Genomic DNA, 21,216 nt, shown 5'->3' with positions numbered 1-21,216 from the left:
CTATTGTAAAGTGGTTGTTCCACTGGATATCATAAGGTGAATGCACTAATTTTTAAGTCGCTGTGGATAAGAGCGATTGCTAAATGACGTACATGTAAATGTAAGTTGTCAATTTGAAAATCCTCTCCAATCTGACATTTCTTCATTTATAAACTGGAGAAATATTTAGAGGTAACTTGAATAATAGTGAAATTCTACTGATAATAGGAAGTTGCAGAGAGAAGCCACGTTTTCTTTTGTCAGATATGTGCCAATCCACCCCCCAACGGTTATGTCAGTGAGTTTAACAAGCCTGGGCAGATAATTCATCCCCCACCCTACTGTTCAAATCCTTATTTTGCTGCCACAAAATACATTATTTACAGATATTGGTTAATCTGTGTTTTTTTTACCCACTGGCCAGATTTTGCTTTGGCTGAACAAAGACAATTCTCATCGCCCCACAATAGGAGTGAGTGCAAGAGCTACACTCTCTAGGTAGAAGTTAGCCCTAACCATATACCCAATCATATTAAAGGACAACTCCAACACTTTTCAATATCTGTAGCACAAAACCAGTGTCAACATACACTGAGTGTACAAAACATTAAGGACACCTTCCTAATATTGAGTTGCACCCCACCCTTTTGCCCTCAGAACAGCCTCAATTCGTCAGGGCATGGACTCTACAAGGTGTCAAGTGTTCCACAGGTATGATGGCCCATGTTGACTCCAATGCTTCCCACGATTGTGTTAAGTTGGCTCAATGTCCTTGGGGTGGTGGAGCATTCTTGATACACACGGGAAACTGTTGAACATGAAAAACCCAGCAGCGTTACAGTTTTGACACAAACCGGTGCGCCTGGCACCTACTACCATACCCCATTTGAAAGGTGCTTAAATATTTTGTCTTGTCCATTCACCCTCTGAATGGCACACATACAGAATCCATGTCTGAATTGTCTCAAAGCTTAAAAATCCTTCTTTAACCTGTCTCCCCTTCATCTACACTGATTTCAAGTGGCTTTAACAAGTGCCATCAATAAGTGATCATAGCTTTCACCTGGATTCACCTGGTCAGTTTATGTCATGGAAAGAGCAGGTGTCCTTAACTTCATACGACAAGTTTGACAATAGCCAGTGAAAAATCAGAGCGCCAAATTCAAACCACAAATCTAATAATTTCAATTTCTCAAACAATAGACTATATTACACCATTTTAAAGATGCACTTCTCCTGAATCGAACCACGTAGTCCGATTTCAAAAAGGCTTTACAGCGAAAGCAAAACATTAGATTATGTTAGGAGAGTACATAGACACAAATAACCACACAGCCATTTTCCAAGCAACTAGATGCATCACAAATACCCAAAACACAGCTAAATGAAGCACTAACCTTTGACGAGCTTCATCAGATGACACTCCTAGGACATCATGTTACACAATACATGCATTGTTTGTTCGATAAAGTTCATATTTATATCCAAAAACAGCATTTTACATTGGCGCGTGACGTTCAGAAAATATTTTCCCTCCAATACTCCCGGTGAATCAGCACAACAATTTACAAAAATACTCATCATAAACGTTGATAAAATATTAAACTGTTATTCAAAGAATTATAGATGAACATCTCCTTTATGCAGCCGCTGTGACAGATTTAAAAAAAGCTTCAAGAGGAAAGCACACTTTGCAATAATCTGAGTACTGCGCTCAGAAAAATACACTAGGCTATACAGATACCCGCCATTTTGGAGTCCTCTAAAATCATAAATAGCATTAGAAATATTCACTTACCTTAGATGATCTTCATCAGAAGGCACTTCCAGGGATCCCAGGTCCACAATAAATGTTGTTTTGTTCGATGAAGTCCATAATTTATGTCCAAATAGCTCCTTGTTGTTAGCGCGTTCAGTTAGCTACTCCAAATGTAGGAAGCGCGTGGAAAATGTCACGACAAAAAGTAAAAAAAGTTATATTTACGTTCGTTCAAACATGTCAAACGTTGTATAGCATCAATCTTTAGGGCCTTTTTCACTTAGAACTTCAATAATATTCCAACCGGACGATTCCATTGTCTAGAAAAATGTTTTGGAACACAGCTAACTCTCATGTGAATGCGCGCCAATGAACTGATGTCCTTCCCTGAGTCAACAACTTCCCCACCTTCTTGTTCACTCTCTGTTCACTACAAAAGGCTGAAACTAGGTTCTAAAGACTGTTGACATCTAGTGGAAGCCTTAGGAAGTGCTAAATGAATCCCTAGTCACTGTGTGTTCGATAGGCAATGACTTGGAAAGATTCCACGCATCAGATTTCCACTTCCTGGTAGGATTTTTCTCAGGTTTTCGCCTGCCATATGAGTTCTGTTATACTCACAGACATCATTCATAACAGTTTTAGAAACTTCAGAGTGTTTTCCATCCAAATCTACTAATAAAATGCATATCCTAGCTTCTGAGTTTGAGTAGGAGGCAGTTTAATACGGGCACGTATTTCATCCGAAAGTGACAATACTGCCCCCTATGCGATTGGTGTCGTAAGAGGTTTAATGTTTTTGTACACTCAGTGTATGTGAAAACAGTGCATTTCTACATTTTGTAAAACAAAATATCAAGTTCTACCCGACGACATCATCAAAAACAGTCATTTTCAAACACTATGAGATTTGCGGTGTCGTGGGGAGCAAGAGAATACCCCCATTGAGATAGGAATTTGTTGCAGGTTTTGATGACACAGAGAATTATTTATTGAGGAATTGTATTTTTATCTTTTTAACCACGGATCATAGAAACGTGCTGTTTTCACATCTTTATACACTGGTTTAGTGCTGTGGACAATGAATATGAGGTTGAAAAGTAGTGGAATTGCCCTTTAACCATTAGGGGGATGAAACTAATATCTGACCCTGTATCAGTGGTTATGTGAGTGATGCTGTGTAGCAGTGCAGAATAGCTCTTATGTCCTTCCACTATACCAGCCACTCGGAGCCTCTCTCCAAGTCTCTGTCCTCGAATTCCTACCCTACCCCATCCAGCTCATCCAGACCACTGCAAGCTAACCAGTCTGTTGTACGACACACGCCTGACACCCCTTTCACATTACTAATGTCTTCACCTGCCCCTTTCTTATATCTTCCACATAAAGGCTTCTTTCTACCCTTCCAACCTCCTCTCTTTCTACCCTGCCTTTCATCCTCTCTTTCTCCCCCTCTTTCTCAACCTCGTCTCTTTTCTACCCTGCCATTCATCCTCTTTCTCCCCCCTTCTCTCTTTCTCCACCTTCTCTCTTTCTACTCAGACAACCCTACTCTCTTTCATCTCCTCTGTTTCTCCCACTGCTCTCTTTCTGCCAAACATCCAACCATCGAGCTAGTCATTCAGCTACGACTGATTCCTACAATACTGTATCTCTCTCTTCAGTCTCCACCGCTGGTTCTTCTGCTTGTCTGTGTCTGGCCCCAGGCTTGATTTGTATGGATGAAATATCTCATGACCCCGGATGACTGAGTGTCTTTATATGGTTTGCATGGTGGTTTCTGGGGCTGTTCTCATATTGTGAGCTTGGGATGGTGGTTTCACTTGACTTTTGTGCTGAATCTAAATCACAGGTTGGGATATTGTAGTCAGAGGCTGGCTAGATGAGTTGATAATAAGGTATGCTCCACTGGCTTGTTCGTGTAGCACATGCCATCTGGTTCTTGAGTGTGTGTGGTGCGTGCTAGTATACTCTGGCTAGTGTCTCCTTTGTAGGGACTTCCTCTGCCCTGGCTGTGTTCTCAGCCGAGCACCGTCAGCACCGTGTGTGTGTGTGTGTGTGTGTGTGTGTGTGTGTGTGTGTGTGTGTGTGTGTGTGTGTGTGTGTGTGTGTGTGTGTGTGTGTGTGTGTGTGTGTGCACTGAACCCTAACACACATCTGAAGACCAGGCTTGTGTCCGGTTCTCCCACTGTGCCCTCTTCCTTCTGTAGCTCTGCAGTGACCAGAGACTCAGCATTTCATACACTCACTGCTCTCATAATGCTCAATACCCTACCCGTACACTCACTGCACTGTGATGCTTCGTTTTCACTAGTTCACTTTTATTGAGGCCGAGTTGTCTAAATAAGCAATCGATAATGATTAAACCAATAGACATTGTCTGTCGGCTGATAATGGTGATGTTGATGCTCAGAGAGAAATGCCTGATTCATCCCATCCTTTAGCTATCCAGTCTTACAGCTGATGAGCTTTAATCGTGTGTGTCAATATCACTTCCCTCGCTGCTTCCTATACAGAATACATGTTCACTGGGGCTAGCTGAGGTGCGGTAGGGCCTATGTATCCTTTCCCCATTACCACAGACATTCAAAGGGACAAGTTAGTCTGATCTTTATTGAAAGCTCTTTTTATTGGTGTGATAATGAGATGCAAATGGCTATAGTTTTAAAGGGAATCCAAACCTCCGGGCTCCAGCTCCATTTTGTCCTGAGAATTCAATCTATCTCCTCTGCCTCCCTCGCTCTGTGCTCTGATCTGCTCTGCCTCCCTCGCTCTGTGCTCTGATCTGCTCTGCCTCCCTCGCTCTGTGCTCTGATCTGCTCTGCCTCCCTCGCTCTGTGCTCTGATCTGCTCTGCCTCTCTTTATCCCTTCATCTCTCCCTCCATTTATTATTCCTCTGTTCTATCTCCCTCTCTTCCGCTCCTCTTGCTCCTCTGTCTCTTCCTCCCTTGTTCTGCCCTCTCCCTCATCCTGTCTCCCTCCCTCCATGAACCATAGGGCTGAAGGTGCTAATCAGATGAGGCTGTGATGCGGTCCTTGGTGCCCAGGGGGGAGGACGCCAGCCAGCTTTGACTTGCTGTGATACTGCCAGCTAGTGTCGTGAACACTCACACTCACACACACTCACACTCACACACAAAGCTGTGGTGTTTTTCTCATTCTGAAGTGGTGCTGGTTCCGTGCGGTTGTCAGAGCTTTTCAAAATGGCTAATCGTGTGCATCTGTTTATATGTAATGAACAACGTAACTGCCTGATAGTATTTCAGACGGTACTGTCATGCAACAATCCAGTAGATTCACAAAATACATCCATATGGTCTTCATGGCTCAGTGCGGATTGAAATATGTTAGGGGATCGCCTAACACCACACTGCGTGGGACAAGTTGGGGTAGACATCTTTTCATATTTTGAGCTGAAGTGATGGGCACAGCAGCTGTCGAGCATCATAGTTGATCAAGTGGAGTGTTTTATAATAATCCATATTAACAAAGTGATATCATAACACTTCAGTTGAGAACATAGCCTCCACACAGATATTGTCTGTATCGTAGGGAATGAGATGGCTGTGGTGTAGACACTCTAAACTCAAGTGGGAGAAAAGATACAGCTCTTCAGAAGTGGAGTTTCATCTTCCCTAAGGACAGAAATGGCGAACGTGTACGGCCTTATTGTTAAATGGTCATTGAAAAATCACGCTATTCTCCCCAGACACGCAGTCGCCACACAATATTCTCACACACACACACACACACACACACACACACACTCCTCACAGCATATATCCCATCCTGACCGTTAACATCAGTCCTCTCGTGTGTTTAGCTCTCCCACCCTTTCCTTCCCCCCTGGTTCAGTCCAGGGCTTTTGTGTTTGGAGGAGAGTCGAGTGCTGGTGAATCACTTCTATATTAGACTGACACCAGACGGAAACAGAGAATGGGAGAGAGAGTAGAATGATATGCATGAGGTCTGATAGGCACTTATCTCTCCTCCTTTCCCTCTCTCTTCATCGTCTTGTCCCTCTCCCCTCTACACTCCCTTGTTAGTCGTAACCCCACTGGTGTCTGAGTGCACAGACAGGGGCTTGAGCTGGATGCTGTTTGTATGTCTGCTCTAAGATCCATGGACTACCTAGTAGCCTACTTTCTGTCTGCTTTAGGGCTGTCCCCGACTGAAAGAAATCTTGGTCGAACGAGAGCCGTCTGGTCTTTTGACCAATCGATTGGTTGAAATAAAAAGTAAAGTGTATTTCTCCATATATAGACACACCTTATGTGTTTTAATAAAATCAACTATATGCTCTGAGCTTGTCTGATGCTTTAAGTAGGCTTGGTCAGTATCCAGATTGTCATACCTTCATACTGACCTTGTGCCATACCGGGATATTCTGTAATACTGGCACTGAACCCAAGGGGCGCTGTTTTCAAACCCCACTGATACTTTGTAATCCGAAGGTTAGCAATGCTAACAAGTACTGTCGTAGAAATATCGGCCCAATAATATTTCTCAGATACAGGAACTTGTGAATTCAAAGTAGACTTTATTACAAAGTAACAAGCCGAGCTGGTCCATGGATCAACTGTCTTCCCAGCCTCGGCACACTCCTTTTATACAGTTTTCATCCTTACATGACATACATAGTTACTCCTCTTTATGTTAATGATTCATACCCTTTGGCATTCAGCGACTATTATCTCTTTGTCTTGCTTCTAACTAGTTTAGGCCCATCTTAACTTGGTTTCCCTCCTCTTATTGGCACAGACATTAGGGCATAGATTCTATTAGTGGCGTAATCATAGTAATAATACAAAACAATAATACAGACATACGCTCCTATTGCTGGTGCATGTCTAAAGGTGCCCATAGGGCTGATTAATGGCTTCAGAGTGCATGTCTAATGGCCCTCACGGGACTATGTAATGTCTCCCCTTAACCTAATGACCCAGACACACTGTAACGAGTGCGCTGAGAGTCGGGAAGCGAGTTTAGGGAGTGAGTGTTTTTTAATAAATAAAAAAGAAACAATGAACACAAAACACAAACAACACACCGACATGAAAACAGAGTGAATAACAACCGAGGAAAGAACCAAGGGGAGTGACAGATATAGGGAAGATAATCAAGGAGGTGATGGAGTCCAGGTGAGTGTCATGAGGCGCAGGTGCGCGAGATGATGGTGACAGGTGTGCGGGATAATCAGCAGCCTGATGACCTAGAAGGCGGAGAGAGGGAGTATACGTGACACACACACACATAATTGTTAAGCCTATATTGCTTCTGAACTGGACTCACTATCTTATTTGTGGACTTTACATTTTTGTTCTCCTAATTCTAAGATACATAACACATGTACTGGAAAATCCCCAGTAGTACATGGGAAAATCCCGTAGCCATTTAGCGTCTTCTAAACGACTAAAATGTAAATGTGTAAAAAAAATAAAAAAAAAATTCAAAGAAATTGTTTAAACGGTATTGAATGACGGTATACCGCCGAACTTTAAGCGCACTGTTTGATTAAATCATTTAGACACGTAAATGACTCGAGTGAGCCAGGGATCAAGATTTCCAGAAGATTCTGCCCTTACGCTCCTGAAGTTGCCAGTAATAGGCTACACCAGTGGTTCCCAACCAGGGGTACTAGGACCCCCTGTGGTTACTTGGCCTATCTACGGGGGGTACTTGAGAAGACACATGAGACCCTAAGCCTACTGGTAAAATGCACATGAGGGAGGTAGTTCAGGGGTAGTCCGGGCATAACAAAATTCAGTTTGTGATACCGTAACCAAAAAAGGTTGTGAACCTCTGGGTTACGCAATAGGCCCTGTTGTAACTATATTTGAGAAGGCCAAGTAAAACGCAGGAGAAAGCGCTCACTTTCCAACACGGGAGAAAGCGCTCGCGGAAGATTCAGTTCAGCACCTTGGAGAGCGCCACTGCAGCGACTGCTGTCAAGCATATAAAACCCATCAATGTTTTAGCATGCAACTAGGAAAACAAAGTAGGCTAACTTACTGTTTTCAAGTGGTATGTAGTATTCGTTGTCGAACTATGAGCAAACTGCTGTTTGCAGACTTTGCATTCCACTTTTTTTGCCGTCATCCTTTACTACAATGAAACGCAGACTTATTCTTTCATTTGCTCTTAAGTAGGCCTAATTAAAGTATCTAGTAGTGTTGCACCATTGTTCTTACATAATATAACCATATACAATTTCAGTAGCACATATGTCTTAGAGTGATGGACTGTGCAATCCCCGCAGCCTCTGCAATGAATGTGTGTCTCGTGTGCCATGAAAAAATATATTTGCAACTGCTCGACAAAAAAAATCTCTGTCGACCAAGAGCCTACGGACCAAACAAACCAGTCGACTAAATAGGGTCAGGCTGCTTGACCACATCCTGACTTCCCTCAAACATCAAGTAAAACATAGCAAAGGCTTAAAGTAAGTGTGACATTTCTTAAAGTCGCAAAGGGAACATTTTACTTCAAAGGTCAACCTCACACTCTCTTACGAAGACTTTCATCATCCTCAAAAGGTAGCGCTCCACAAAGATTACTCACAAGCAGGATCTAATTTTATTTTTTTGGGGGGGGGGTGGGTTTATTACAAGTATGCTGGATATTTATTTTCTCCTAGCCGTGATTTCTTGGCTGAGGCTGAAGCTGAGACCGAGACGTCCCCCTTCCTGGAAGCAGTTGTGGTGACAGCTAAACAAGGCAGCTGTCATCTCTGTTACTCTGTCACTCAGACAATGGGGCTTAGGGAAAGAGAGCGGGGGAGAGTGGGGGCAGTTTGTCACATGCCCAGTCAGTGGCCCCTTGCTCACTTTTGTCTGCTGTACGTGTGTGTGTGTTTGTGTGTGTTGCGTGAACACACACGTGTGTTTTGTTTTCCTCTCTGACTGCTAGGTATGTACACTCAAAGGCTTCTTCATTTGATATTGTGTGTGTGTGTGTTTATACACGTGCAGTGGGAAAAGCAGGTAATGGGTGTAATTTGACGCAGAGAGATTGAAGTGTGGGTAGAGTAGGTGGTCCCTCACTCCTCACCTCTTCCCAGATGGAGGGATGTGGTGAACAAAGACAGATGAATATAGAGGCCTCACAAGGACCTCACAGGGGTGGCTGTGTGTGTTTTTGTGTGGAGGCAGACAGTAAAAGCTGATGCAGCACGCTTTATATCGGGGCCAGTAGGTAGCCTAGTGGTTAGAGTGTTGGGCCAGTAATCGAAAGGTTGCTAGATCGAATCCCCGAGCTGACAAGGTAAAAAAATCTGTCGTTCTGCCACTGAACAAGGCAGTTACCCCATTGTTCCTAGGCTGTCACTGTAAATAAGATATTTTTTTTCTTAACTGACTTGCCTGGTTAATTAAATAAAATATAACCTCTACACTGCCTCTACCCTCCCTCCCACACAGACACTTTACCTGAGAATACAGGCCTGTTTTTCCTCTCTCTCTCTCTCATTATCCTCACCCATCCCTTTTTTCTCTCTTCATCTGTCGCTCTGTATCCACATCTTTCTCTCCTCCCGCTCTCCTCTCCCTCTGTCCTCTCCTCTCAGCTGGTGTGAGGAGGCGTAGGGATCGCTGTGTTCTCAGTTTGCCGTGCCGTTGACATGCAATATTTCGTAAAGCTACAGTATCTCAACATCCATTTTTGAGAGAGAGAGAGAGAGAGAGAGAGAGAGAGAGAGAGAGAGAGAGAGAGAGAGAGAGAGAGAGAGAGAGAGAGAGAGAGAGAGAGAGAGAGAGAGAGAGAGAGAGAGAGAGAGAGAGAGAGAGAGAGAGAGAGAGAGAGAGAGAGAGAGAGAGAGAGAGAGAGAGAGAGAGAGAGAGAGAGAGAGAGAGAGAGAGAGAGAGAGAGAGAGAGAGAGAGAGAGAGAGAGAGAGAGAGAGAGAGAGAGAGAGAGAGAGAGAGAGAGAGAGAGAGAGAGAGAGAGAGAGAGAGAGAGAGAGAGAGAGAGAGAGAGAGAGAGAGAGAGAGAGAGAGAGAGAGAGAGAGAGAGAGAGAGAGAGAGAGAGAGAGAGAGAGAGAGAGAGAGAGAGAGAGAAAGAAAGAAAACACAAAAACCCTCAGCTTGTCCCCACACCCCAGCCAGCCCACAGATGGAGGCAGTAGGCAGGCAGATTAGGACTGAGGTGAAGTGAGATAGCTTTGCATTATATTCCTCATGTATGATTTCACTGTTTTGATGGCTTTATTTCAGCAATATGGGAGCTTGATCTGGTCAACAAAGATGAGATATTACACTGCCATTACTGTATATGTTTGTCATGACGATATGCAGATGTTAAAACCCCTTTGGGCTACGGGGCAGTATTTTGACATCTGGATGACAAGCGTGCTCAAAGTAAACTGCCTGTTACTCAGGCCCAGAAGCTAGGAGATGCATATAATTGGTAGATTTGGATAGAACACACTCTAACGTTTCTACAACTGTTAAAATAATGTATGTGAGTATAACAGAACTGATATGGCAGGCGAAAACCCGAGGACAAACCGTCCAGAAAATAAATGATTCAGCCCACCATTGATTCCTATGGCTGTCATTTTTAATATGAAGGGAATTACCTCCCAGATTGCAGTTCCTATGGCTTCCACTAGATGTCAACAGTCTTTAGAAAGAGTTTCAGGCTTGTTTTCTGAGAAATTAGCTAGAATTTGTAGTTTTTCTAAGTGGCTCCCTTTTTGGCTGTAGTGTTTGTTACGCGTTCTGGTGAATGCGCGTACTTTGTTGTTTATCTCTGGTAATGACAATAACGATTCTCCGTCTTAAATTTGATCGTTTATTTACGTATTAGGGTACCTGAGGTTTGATTTTAAACGTTGTTTGACTTGTTTGGAGAAGTTTATTGGTAACGTTTGGGATTAATTTTGTATGCATTTTGAAGGAGGGAACTTTATCGAATAAAACAACCATTTGTGATGTAGCTGGGACCTTTTGGAGTGCCAACAGAAGATCTTCAAAGGTAAGTGATTTATTTTATCACTATTTCTGACTTCCTTCCCATCTGCCTGGTTGGAAAAATGTTTTTAATGCTTTTGTGTGCTGGGCGCTGTCCTCAGATAATCGCATGGTGTGCTTTCGCCGTAAAGCCTTTTCTGACACCGGGGCAGGATTAACAAGAAGTTAAGCTTTTTAACTGATGTATGACACCTGTATTTTCATGAATGTTAAATATTACTATTTCTGTAATTTGAATATCGGCTCTGCAATTTCACCGGAAGTTGACGATGGGACACTAGGGTCGCACTGATCCGCAAGAAGTTCTTAAATAATCAGTTTCGTTTTACATTTTTACTCTATTTTCATTGATGATCTGAATAAATCACTAGATACTCTGCTGATTACAATCAGGCTATGTGGTTTATTGCAGAGATTGAGTGCGTGTTTGTGTGCGTGTCAACTTCCTTGTCAAGATGTGGCGTACCATACGTGGTAAACACCCTGTTCGTGTTTTAGGCTGACAGTGCGCTACGTAAAGTGCGATTTATCCGATGTCGTTCAGGCCTAGACGCGTTTCTCAGAACCAGGGGAGCTCCTTCTTTACGAGAGGCTTTAGTTCGTGCGGTTCACGCACTAGGAGAGATCTGCAGCCACAGCAGAACACCCAGTTCCTCTCAGACTTCCCTTTTTAATGAGCAGAAAGAGAAGGGGCTCTGAAGGGTCTCGCAGGATGCTGCTGAAAGGTGGCGGACACAAACGTTAGCATGCACATGTACACAAACACAGTTTGCGCCTCTGTAAGAGCACACTGCTCTCCGGGGCACCCTTCAAACATATAATCTTGCCTTTTATGAATACATTCAGACCAGAGCGAACAAAGCACCAAACAGGCAGAATTTCTAGCTTACTCCTTGTGAGGTTTAGCATGACTTACTTGCATTGACATTTGTAGGTTTAAGCCTATTGCGTGGCTTACATTTGTGTTCATCAAACGTTATGGATCCAGGTATGATGTTATTTGTAGTAATTACTTTGGTTTTAATTTATTTATATTCTGTGCGTGCCCTTGCCACCTCAGAGAAGCTGTACACTTCTCTTTTACGAAAGCTCATTTTGAGGTGGGAAGGCTATTGTTGCCAGCGAGCGCTTGTTTCCCCGAGCCTGCTTATCGCTGTTATCTCGACATGCAAAGGCATCGAAAGGACAACTGGAAATGGAAAAAGTGAAATGAAAGCCGTTCCTCGTGAGCGATTTCACCAGCCTAGCTTTTGTTGGCCTGTTTTTCCCCCGCTCTCATAGAGAGAGCCTATATATATCTCTGGCTGAGCTGACGCGGCGTGGCGCAATCTGGGTCTTCTCGCTTCCCGGCCGTGCTGTGAGGCAGATGCAGGTGTGTGCGTATGCTGTGAGACCGACGTCTTCTGCCTCCTCACGCAGTCAGCTCCTGTTGATTCCCCCCTGCTTTAAAATGCATAGCGGCCTCTTCCAGGGTCGAAGCTCATCCCCAGGAAATCACATTTTGTGAGAGAGATCAGAGCGCTGAAGCGCATCGGCACATCTTTAATCCGTGTCTGTGTTACAGCGCACTGTCAGATGACCAGGCTTGGCCCAAAGCTTCGTGCCCCGTGTCTCATTGGACTGTGGTGCGCGTATACACACATATACATTTCTCTGCGCCAATGCTGCTAAGTGTGTTTGGAGGGGCTGAAGACTGTAGGCATGTGTGTACTTAACCACGGGGGCTGAGTCATTGCCTTGTGTCAGTAACACAGTGGAAAAAATATGTTAGGAGTGGGTATTTAAAGAAGCATGCCTGTTCTCCGCAGAATGTCCAACTGTAATGTTTCTCTAGAACTGGGACATAATGGGTTGGGACCCATTCAAACAACATTGTTAATTCTGGGTTACTCTGTCATGTTTATTCGCATAGCTAGAATAGAGAGCATTTTGGCCACGGTCGAGTCCATAAAATGGCACAGCAAAGCAATAAAAAGACAGTCTTAGACAGATGCTGTCTTTGTTTCGATTGGGGCTCCGCTGTATGGCAGAAATACTGCTGTTTCTCTACCCGTGTCAAAGCCACAATGGCATGCCTGTACCAACTACCAGCCCTTTGCCAGAGAATAGTGATGCACCGATATTACATTTTTGTCCTATAGCTGATATTTTCCTTGCCAAAAAACCTTGCCCAATTTTTTTGGCGGCCTTTTAAGTATTCTAGTACAGTTAAATAGTTAGATCCATGTGTGTGTTAAGGCACTGCATCTCAGTGCAAGAGGCTCGGTTCGAATCCAGGCTGTAGCTAATGTCGGCCGATTCCGATATGTTCACCGATATATCGTGCATCCCTACCAGAGAACATTAAGGATCTGTTCAGAACTTTGAAAAAGTCACTGATTCTATATGGAATTTGGATATTCTAACTCTGCTGTCAGAGTTCCCGTTATGAAACCCAACCGTTTCATGGTTGTGAAGTCAAACCCAAGCAGATGGCTGTGGCTTGAGATGTAAATTCTGCAGACGCCAGAGTATAAATAAAGCAGGACTTAACCATCCTCAACTCACAGCCTTGCACATAGCGAAGGGAGGGAGGGAACGAGAGGAGGGACGGATAAGAGCAGGGGAAAAGCGAGGGATGTCACCTTCCATTTTGAATATCACTTACTGCTGATTAATTGTTTTTTGCAACTTCCTGCAACTCGAGTGCGGTCCCGTTCTCGCCATTATTTATTAACCTGATTACATTACATTCCAGTATGTGTGGATTGGAGTAGGAATCCAACAACTCATTTCCAACAGCTCATTTCTGGCAGCAGGGTCAATGGACCACCCGTGTCTGTGGCGACGAATTAGCATATTAATGATGTGTTGAATAATTGATGACGGAGGAGTGGATTACGAGTGTGATTCGTTGTCGGAACACAAATCAGAGAGAAAGGGGGCGAGGCCGGGCTGTTAAAACCACTTTTATGGAGCCTTTTGAACTCAATTTGCTCATTGGCTGGAGTCGACTACAATTTGTTTTTCGAGTTCTTTTGGCAGATACTCTCTGTACTAAGAACCTGCTATGTATGTTTCGTTGTCTTCTCTGAATATTCTGTCTGGTTCATGCAAGACAACTGTTTTATCGGAACTAGAAGCACAAGCATTTCGCTACACTCGCATTAACATCCGCTAACCATGTGTATGTGACAAATACATTTTGATTTGATTTTAATATTCTTTTAAAGTATCCTGTCAAACGTTGTTGTTGTTGTTGTTGTTGTTATGCCTGCCACACTCATTGGTAGCTACTTACCTTTTACATCTTGCGTGGTTTGAACACGTGACACCAAGGTCTGTGTAATACCTAGCTAGCTGTAAACCTGGTATTGCTTGATCAATTCAGTACAACCTGTGAAACCTGATGCCTTTTGAACACAACAAACTACACCAAAGCCTGTCTGAACCAGTGGTCTGCATCATGTTCCTATAAGGAGCTTAGAGGGAGACTGACAAAACCAACTGTAGGATCACTTGACAGGCCTAGACTCCAAATGGCAGCCTAAAGCACATGTAAGCCTAATTCACACAAACACTCTTTGTACTGATCTGCCTGCCTTTCCCCATCCACCCTGGGCAGAACACTGAGCTCACAGTACACAGTCAGTCTTCTCTCTGGCTTTGGGGGGACTGCCTTAGGATTAGGGCAAGGTGAGAGTCGCGGTCGCACGCAGCCCATGGGTAGATTACTGGACGTCAGTGCGACTAAGTCTCCACTTTGGCTCAGGAATGGAGCATTACAGTAGTTACCTACTTCCCGTTTGGACATTCGTCTTTACAGCTCAAGTCTGAAGTAGATATTGTCATATAAGTTCATGGATCTCAGTCACTGTTCAGTCCAGGACTTTTATTTAAGTTTGACTTTTATCCCAGTTCCTGAATTCGTGTGTGTGTGTCTTTTTTTTTCTCTTCAGTTTCCTGCAGTCTTTACGTAATGTCTAAGTTAGTTCAGCATGAACGAGGCTGCCTGGTCAGAAATAGGAACAGCCGTTTGCCCACGAGGTAGATGTGTGTCACAGCAGAGCAGAGCACAACTTGTGGTGACTGAACTCCTGGCTCAGACCAAGCCGACTGGAAACATGGGCCCTGCCCTGTGTGACAGGTTCACCGCTATGAGGCTATGTGCGTGCCTGTGTTCATGTACACATTTCATATCTGTGGTTTTGCTATATTTGTGTGAGAGGCTTTTTTTTTTTATGGACTCCCGAGTGGCGCAGCGGTCTAAGGCACTGTATCTCAGTGCAAGAGGTGTCACTACAGTCCCTGGTTCAAATCCAGGCTGTATCACATCATGTCCCCTTCTTTCTTTCCTGTGTGTGTGTGTGTGTGTGTGTGCTGTCCTGCCTTTAAGGCGGCACTTCCTCCACTCCCCTGGAGAGAAAATAAAAAATATTTTCCCCGCTGAGTGAACACCTTTCAGGTGCCAACATCTCTGGAAAAGAGCCATGCCAGTTAGCAGACAGACAACAGCTGGGGAATGGATTACCAAGAAACGATTAAAAACTCTACTTAAAATTGCATCATTTAGTACACTGCAGCTGGAAAACTCTACTTGTGGTTCAAGAGTTAGCACGGTGCAAGTGAAGTGTGTTTGAAGTTATATTTCATGTAGCGGAACCTCCCAATTAAAGTTTCACTGACTTTGCAGCCAGGTCAGGTAAACAAGGTTGCCGTGTGCCCCATGAAATGAAACCCTCTTCAAAACCCTTGCCTGACTCCAGTCTTCCTCATTTCCATGTCGTAGTACTATCCCTATTAGATGTGTTTCCCCCAGTGTGGCAGCTTGGAAAATTCTCTGAGTGCTGTTATCATGTCCTGTTTCTCAGAACCACAGAGAATGGCATCTGTCGACACTCCTCGCTGCTAACCCAGCTATTAGACGCTGTTAGAGCAAAGTGCCCTGTGCTGATCGACTGAGATGTTACTCTTTATTTTTCTCTCTTGCTCGCTTTTTCGCTCCCTCTCTCGCTTTTTTTTCTTCTTCTTTCTCTCTGTCTCTCTGCCTCCCTCCTCTCTTTCTCTCTCCTCCCCACCCTGCCCCTGTTCTCCAGGCTCTCTCTCCCTCTAACTGACCGTGCTTCTCATCAAAGAGAGTCCTACTCTTAAGCCTCCGCAGGTGTTGCTTCCCTCCTAGAGCCCTTCAAGCAGAAAGACCCAGGATGACATTATATTCCCAGCTTATTTTCCCTGTAGTTCAGCCTGACACCCAGAGGCTTACTCAATCTACCAGCAGCCAGCAGGCCATTCTCTTCTCTGTTTCTGTCTGTCCAGGGAACACTAGAAACAAATCACAGCACAACCTCAGTCAAGACAGTTGAGCTCAGATTCAATTCTAGTGAAATGAAAAGAGTGATTTAAGACTTTTTTTTTTTTTCACTGTGTGTGTGTGTTGTTGGTGTGTGCTACCTAGTTACACGTAAAAATACACACAGGTATTAAAGTATATCGTCTATTGTGTTTCAGTGCTGGCCAGTTTCAGAGGGACGGTCCAGCATGGCTTGCCATTGGAGATTGGGGACACGGTGCAGCTCCTGGAGAAATGTGAAGGTAACTGATAACCTCTACTCATTTCACACCCACATAAACCATGATTCCCCCTTCGAGCTTCATAGACAGCCACTGTGACTCACAGATGGGTTGCTACTGGGGCTGTAGTCAACCTTTGAAGTTGGGCCACGTTTCCTTCCCCATTCTGTCCCTCCAGGAGTATTGTGTTGCACATGAAATGTTAATAGACTTTTCTTTTTTTTTGTATTTGTATTTGATGAGATAAACGTTTGTGGAGGCTCTCAGTTTGCTACTGTTTCCTGTGCCGCGAGAGGGAGATGACTTCGGTTCCTGCTTCCCGCCCACACTGAGCTGTGTGTGTGTGTGTGTGTGTGTGTGTGTGTGTGTGTGTGTGTGTGTGTGTGTGTGTGTGTGTGTGTGTGTGTGTGTGTGTGTGTGTGTGTGTGTGTGTGTGTGTGTGTGTGTGTGTGTGTGTGTGTGTGTCCCTGCTTGGCTGTGTATTGCGAAGGAGTGTGTGAGCCTCAAGGCCGAGGTGCACACACTCACGGGTTCATTTTTGACATAGTTTCAGACAGAGCAGAGCAGGTGCCCGTCACACTTTCCTGTTTCCACCCAGCTAACTTACACAGCATTGACGCAACCTTCCTCCCTTTTCAGGGCGTCACGATCTCACTTCCTGTTGTTGCTCAAGGACACAGACAGACAGATGACAGATCCGTCTGAGATGGCTGATGATGCATTCCAAACTCCCCAAAGGAAATGATCTGACATCTAATATACACTGTAAATGCAGAAGTATGTGGACACCCCCCCTCAAATGAGTGGTTTAGACTATTTCAGCCACATCTGTTGCTGACAGGTGTATAAAATCGAGCACACAGCCATGCAATCTCTGTAGACAAACATTGGCAGTAAGATGGCCTTACAGAAGAGCTCAGTGACTTTCACTGTGGCACTGTCATAGGATGCCACCTTTCCAACAGCTCAGTTCATCAAACGTCTGCCCTGCTAGAGCTGCCCCGGTAAATTATAAGTGGTTTTTATTGTGAAGTGGAAACGTATTTCATGAAGCTCTCGACGAACAGCTCTTGTGCCGATGTTGCTTCCAGAGGCAATTTGGAAGTCAATATGAGCAACAGCGACTCAGCCGTGAAGTGGTAGGCCTCGAAAGCTCACAGAACGGGACCGCTGAGTGCTGTAGCGTGTAAAAAATTGTCTGTCCTCGGTTGCAACACTCACTACCATTGTTCCAAACTGCCTCTGGAAGCAGCGTCAGCACAAGAACTGTTCGTCAGGAGCTTCATGAAATGGGTTTCTATGGCCAAGCAGCCGCACACAAGCCTAAGATCACCATGCGCAATGCCAAGCGTCGGCTGGAGTGGTGGGAATCTCGCCGCCATTGGACTCTGGAGCAGTGGAAACGCATTTTCTGGAGTGAAGAATCAAGCTTCGCCACCTGGCAGTCCGACGAATGAATCTGCGTTTGACGGATGCTAGGATAACGCTACCTGCCCCAATGCATAGTGCCAACTGTAAAGTTTGGTGGAGGAGAAATAATGGTTGGGGCTGTTTTTCATGGTTCAGGCCCCTTAGTTCCAGTGAAGGGAAATCTTAACATTACAGCATACAGTGACGTTCTAGATGATTCTGTGCTTCCAACTTTGTAGCAACAGTTTGGGGAAGGCCATTTCCTGTTTCAGCCTGACAATGCCCCGATGCACAAAGCGAGGTCCGTACAGAAATGGTTTGTCGACATCGGTGTGGAAGAACTTGACTGGCCTGTACAGAGCCCTGACCTCAACCCCATTGAACACCTTTGGGATGAATTGGAGCGCCGACTGTGAGCCAGGCCTAATCGCCCAACATCAGTGTCCGACCTCACTAATGCTGTTGTGGCTGAATGGAAGCAGTCCCCGCAGCAATGTTCCAACGTCTAGTGGAAAGCCTTCCCAGAAGAGTGGAGGCTGTTATCGCAGCAAAGGGGGGGGGGACAAACTCCATTTTAATACCCATGACTTTGGAATGAGATGTTGGACGAGCAGGTGTCCACATACCTTTTGGTCATGTAGTGTATGTGTTTGGTTTGGAGGAAGGGACAAAATACAATATGTCCCAGTCCCCACAACCCAAAGACAAGGGTGTTGACCAGAAGGTCTATCTATTCTGTACTAGAGAGGTGACAAGTTACTAAAAAAGGGCTTCTGCCGGTGCTGATACAGTAGTGTGATAGGTAACGTACGACCTCTTCTTCTCGGACACTCTGGCCAAGCGAAACCTAGAAAGAGTTTCGTAAAGAAAATGCCTAGTGGAGGTCCATCAGTAGGCTAGACCACAAGGAAGTGGCAGCAGTGAGGCTCACTCTCACCTCTTTAACACGAGTAGCACATTATGACCTTAGGTTACTAGTTCTTCTTACACTTCCTGGTGCTACTTACAGCTCCCGGTGCTACTGACACCTCCCTGGCTCACCAGCTTGGCCGGTGGCCACAACAAATACTGGGTGCTCAGTGCCATGTAACACCGGGCCTGGTAGGCTGCAGTAAACGGGGCAGCGACAGATCCTGCCTCCCGTGATAGTGTTCCAGCTGGCCGTTTTTTTTCTTCGTTTTACAGCTCGGCAGCTCGACGACTGGTGTGGTCGGCGCTGAAGTGGCGACACGTCAGTAACCCGGGCTGTGTCCCAAACGGCAACCCTGTAACTCTGCTCTGGTCAAAAGTAGTGATAGAAAGAAAGATAGCGGGTCTGAAAGTCACGGTGACACGAGGAAAATTATTATTTTTTGTCTCCTCAGGCTGGTACAGGGGGTTCGTCCATAAGAATCCAAATGCCAAGGTGGGTGAGAGTCTCTTGTGTGTTATTGAGGCTGTCAGCGCAGCTGCTATTTTCAGATTCAGAAATATCAGCTCTCTGCTTTGATCTGAGGGCTGTGCAGTGAGCAGGTCAGTAGGGAGAGGCTCATAGTTTAATAATGTCAAGTTGACACACACACACACACACGCGTTATTAATTTGTATTGATTATATGCATCGTTTACGCTCGCTAACAGAATGTGTTAATGGTAGTGCCGTTTAATGATACAGTTAGAATGACATTCACCATTCATTAGCTTGTTTATTCTCTCCCCCAGGGTATTTTCCCATGCACTTACATTCACTTGAAGAACGCCCATATCAAGAACAAAGGGTAAGTATTGTGTCTGTTTCTGTGTGTGTCTCCCTGTGTCTCTCTCTGAGAAGGCAAACAGCCTTATTAGATCAGCCAGTCTGGAAGGTGAGGTAGGTTTATGTCAGTTTGGTGGAAAGGAAACGTTAGATAAACATTCAGATTCACGTCATAATAACAGAACGGAGGTTGAGTACTTCTTCTACCAGCCTGTCATAATGACGCTGCGTTGTTATGAATGTGTATTTTAACCCATGCTCGGTAGTTATACTGTTGTAACGTGATGCCCCTCTCTCCTCTGTCTCTGACCCACAGGCAGTTTGAGACCGTCATCCCCACAGAGGACTCTGTTATCACTGAGATGACATCGACCCTGAGAGACTGGGGGGCCATGTGGAAGCGGCTCTACGTGGTAAAGACTGTTCAGCACGCATGTGCAGGAATTCGCACAGACATGCATGAATTTACACATACACACATGCATGCAAACACATGCACGCACACACATGTACGTGCATGTTCCCATGTGTACCCCACACATCCTGCAGAGAGGAGAATAGACCTGAGTATTAACCCTCACAGACAGGGAATGCCTTTAAACTAGTGGGCAATACATTTAGCCTCAGGTGTTTTTCCTGCAGCAAACAGTGGAAGCTTTTTTTTTCTGCATATTAATTAGTAACATTGCTTGTGTTTTCTCTCTCTCGCTGTCTCTCTCTCGCTGTCTCTCTTTCGCTGTCTCTCTCTCGCTGTCTCTCTCTCGCTGTCTCTCTCTCGCTGTCTCTCTCTCGCTGTCTCTCTCTCGCTCTCTCTCTCGCGCTCTCTCTCTCTCGCTCTCGCTGTCTCTCGCTCTCTCTCTCGCTCGCTCTCGCTGTCTCTCGCTCGCTCTCGCTCGCTCTCTCTCTCGCTGTCTCTCGCTCTCTCTCTCTCGCTGTCTCTCGCTCTCGCTCTCTCGCTCTCGCTCTCTCGCTCGCTGTCTCTCTCTCTCTCTCTCTCTCTCTCTCTCTCTCTCTCTCTCTCTCTCTCTCTCTCTCTCTCTCTCTCACACTCTCTCTCTCTCTCTCTCTCTCTCTCTCTCTCTCTCTCTCTCTCTGCTGTCTCTCTCTCTCTCTCTCTCTCGCTGTCTCGCTCTCGCTGTCTGGCTCTCTGTCTCTCTCTCGCTCGCTCTCTCTCGCTGTCTGGCTCTCTGGCTCTCTGGCTCTCTGGCTCTCTGGCTCTCTGGCTCTCTGGCTCTCTGGCTCTCTGGCTCTCTGGCTCTCTGGCTGTCTGGCTCTCTCGCTCTCTGGCTCTCTGGCTCTCTCGCTCTCTCTCGCTGTCTGGCTCTCTCGCTCGCTCTCTCTCGCTCTCTCTCGCTCTCTCTCGCGCTCGCTCGCTCTCGCTCGCTCTCTCTCGCTGTCTCTCGCTGTCTCTCGCTGTCTCTCTGTCTGGCTCTCTCTCTCGCTGTCTCTCTGTATGGCTGTCGCTGTCTCGCTGTCTCTCTCTCGCTGTCTCTCTCTCGCTGTCTCTCTCTCGCTGTCTCTCTCTCTCTGTAGAAGAATGATGGGGATCTGTTCCATCGGTTGTGGCACGTAATGAATGAGATCCTGGACCTGAGGAGACAGGTTCTGGTTGGTCACCTCACCAACGACCGCATGAAAGACGTCAAACAGCACATCACTGCCAGGTTGGACTGGGGAAACGAGTGAGTAGTGGAGAGAGAGAAACATTCCTGCATCCCAGTCCCCAGTCCCTCTGTCTTTAATGTCACTCTCTCCCCAGGCACATGCTGTGCTCAATCAGTTCCGTTCCCCTTCAAACAGACACACCACACGTTC

At 45.4% G+C, this 21,216-nt stretch overlaps 1 protein-coding gene across 1 annotated transcript in view; it reads left to right on the top strand.

Annotated features, from left to right (window-relative positions):
* Positions 1–21,216, top strand: part of LOC106576073 (dedicator of cytokinesis protein 4) — a 138,155-nt gene that overhangs the window by 25,028 nt on the left and 91,911 nt on the right. Inside the window, 5 exon segments of the mRNA XM_014152946.2 lie at positions 16,195–16,278; positions 19,032–19,072; positions 19,368–19,423; positions 19,718–19,814; positions 20,935–21,083. Coding sequence (XP_014008421.1) covers positions 16,195–16,278; positions 19,032–19,072; positions 19,368–19,423; positions 19,718–19,814; positions 20,935–21,083 — 427 coding nt within the window.

This window comes from Salmo salar, chromosome ssa17 (genome assembly GCF_905237065.1).
Source record: "Salmo salar chromosome ssa17, Ssal_v3.1, whole genome shotgun sequence".
Taxonomy (NCBI): domain Eukaryota; kingdom Metazoa; phylum Chordata; class Actinopteri; order Salmoniformes; family Salmonidae; genus Salmo; species Salmo salar.
The sequence above is the reverse complement of the archived record's forward strand: the minus strand, read 5'-3'. Positions and strand labels throughout refer to the sequence as shown.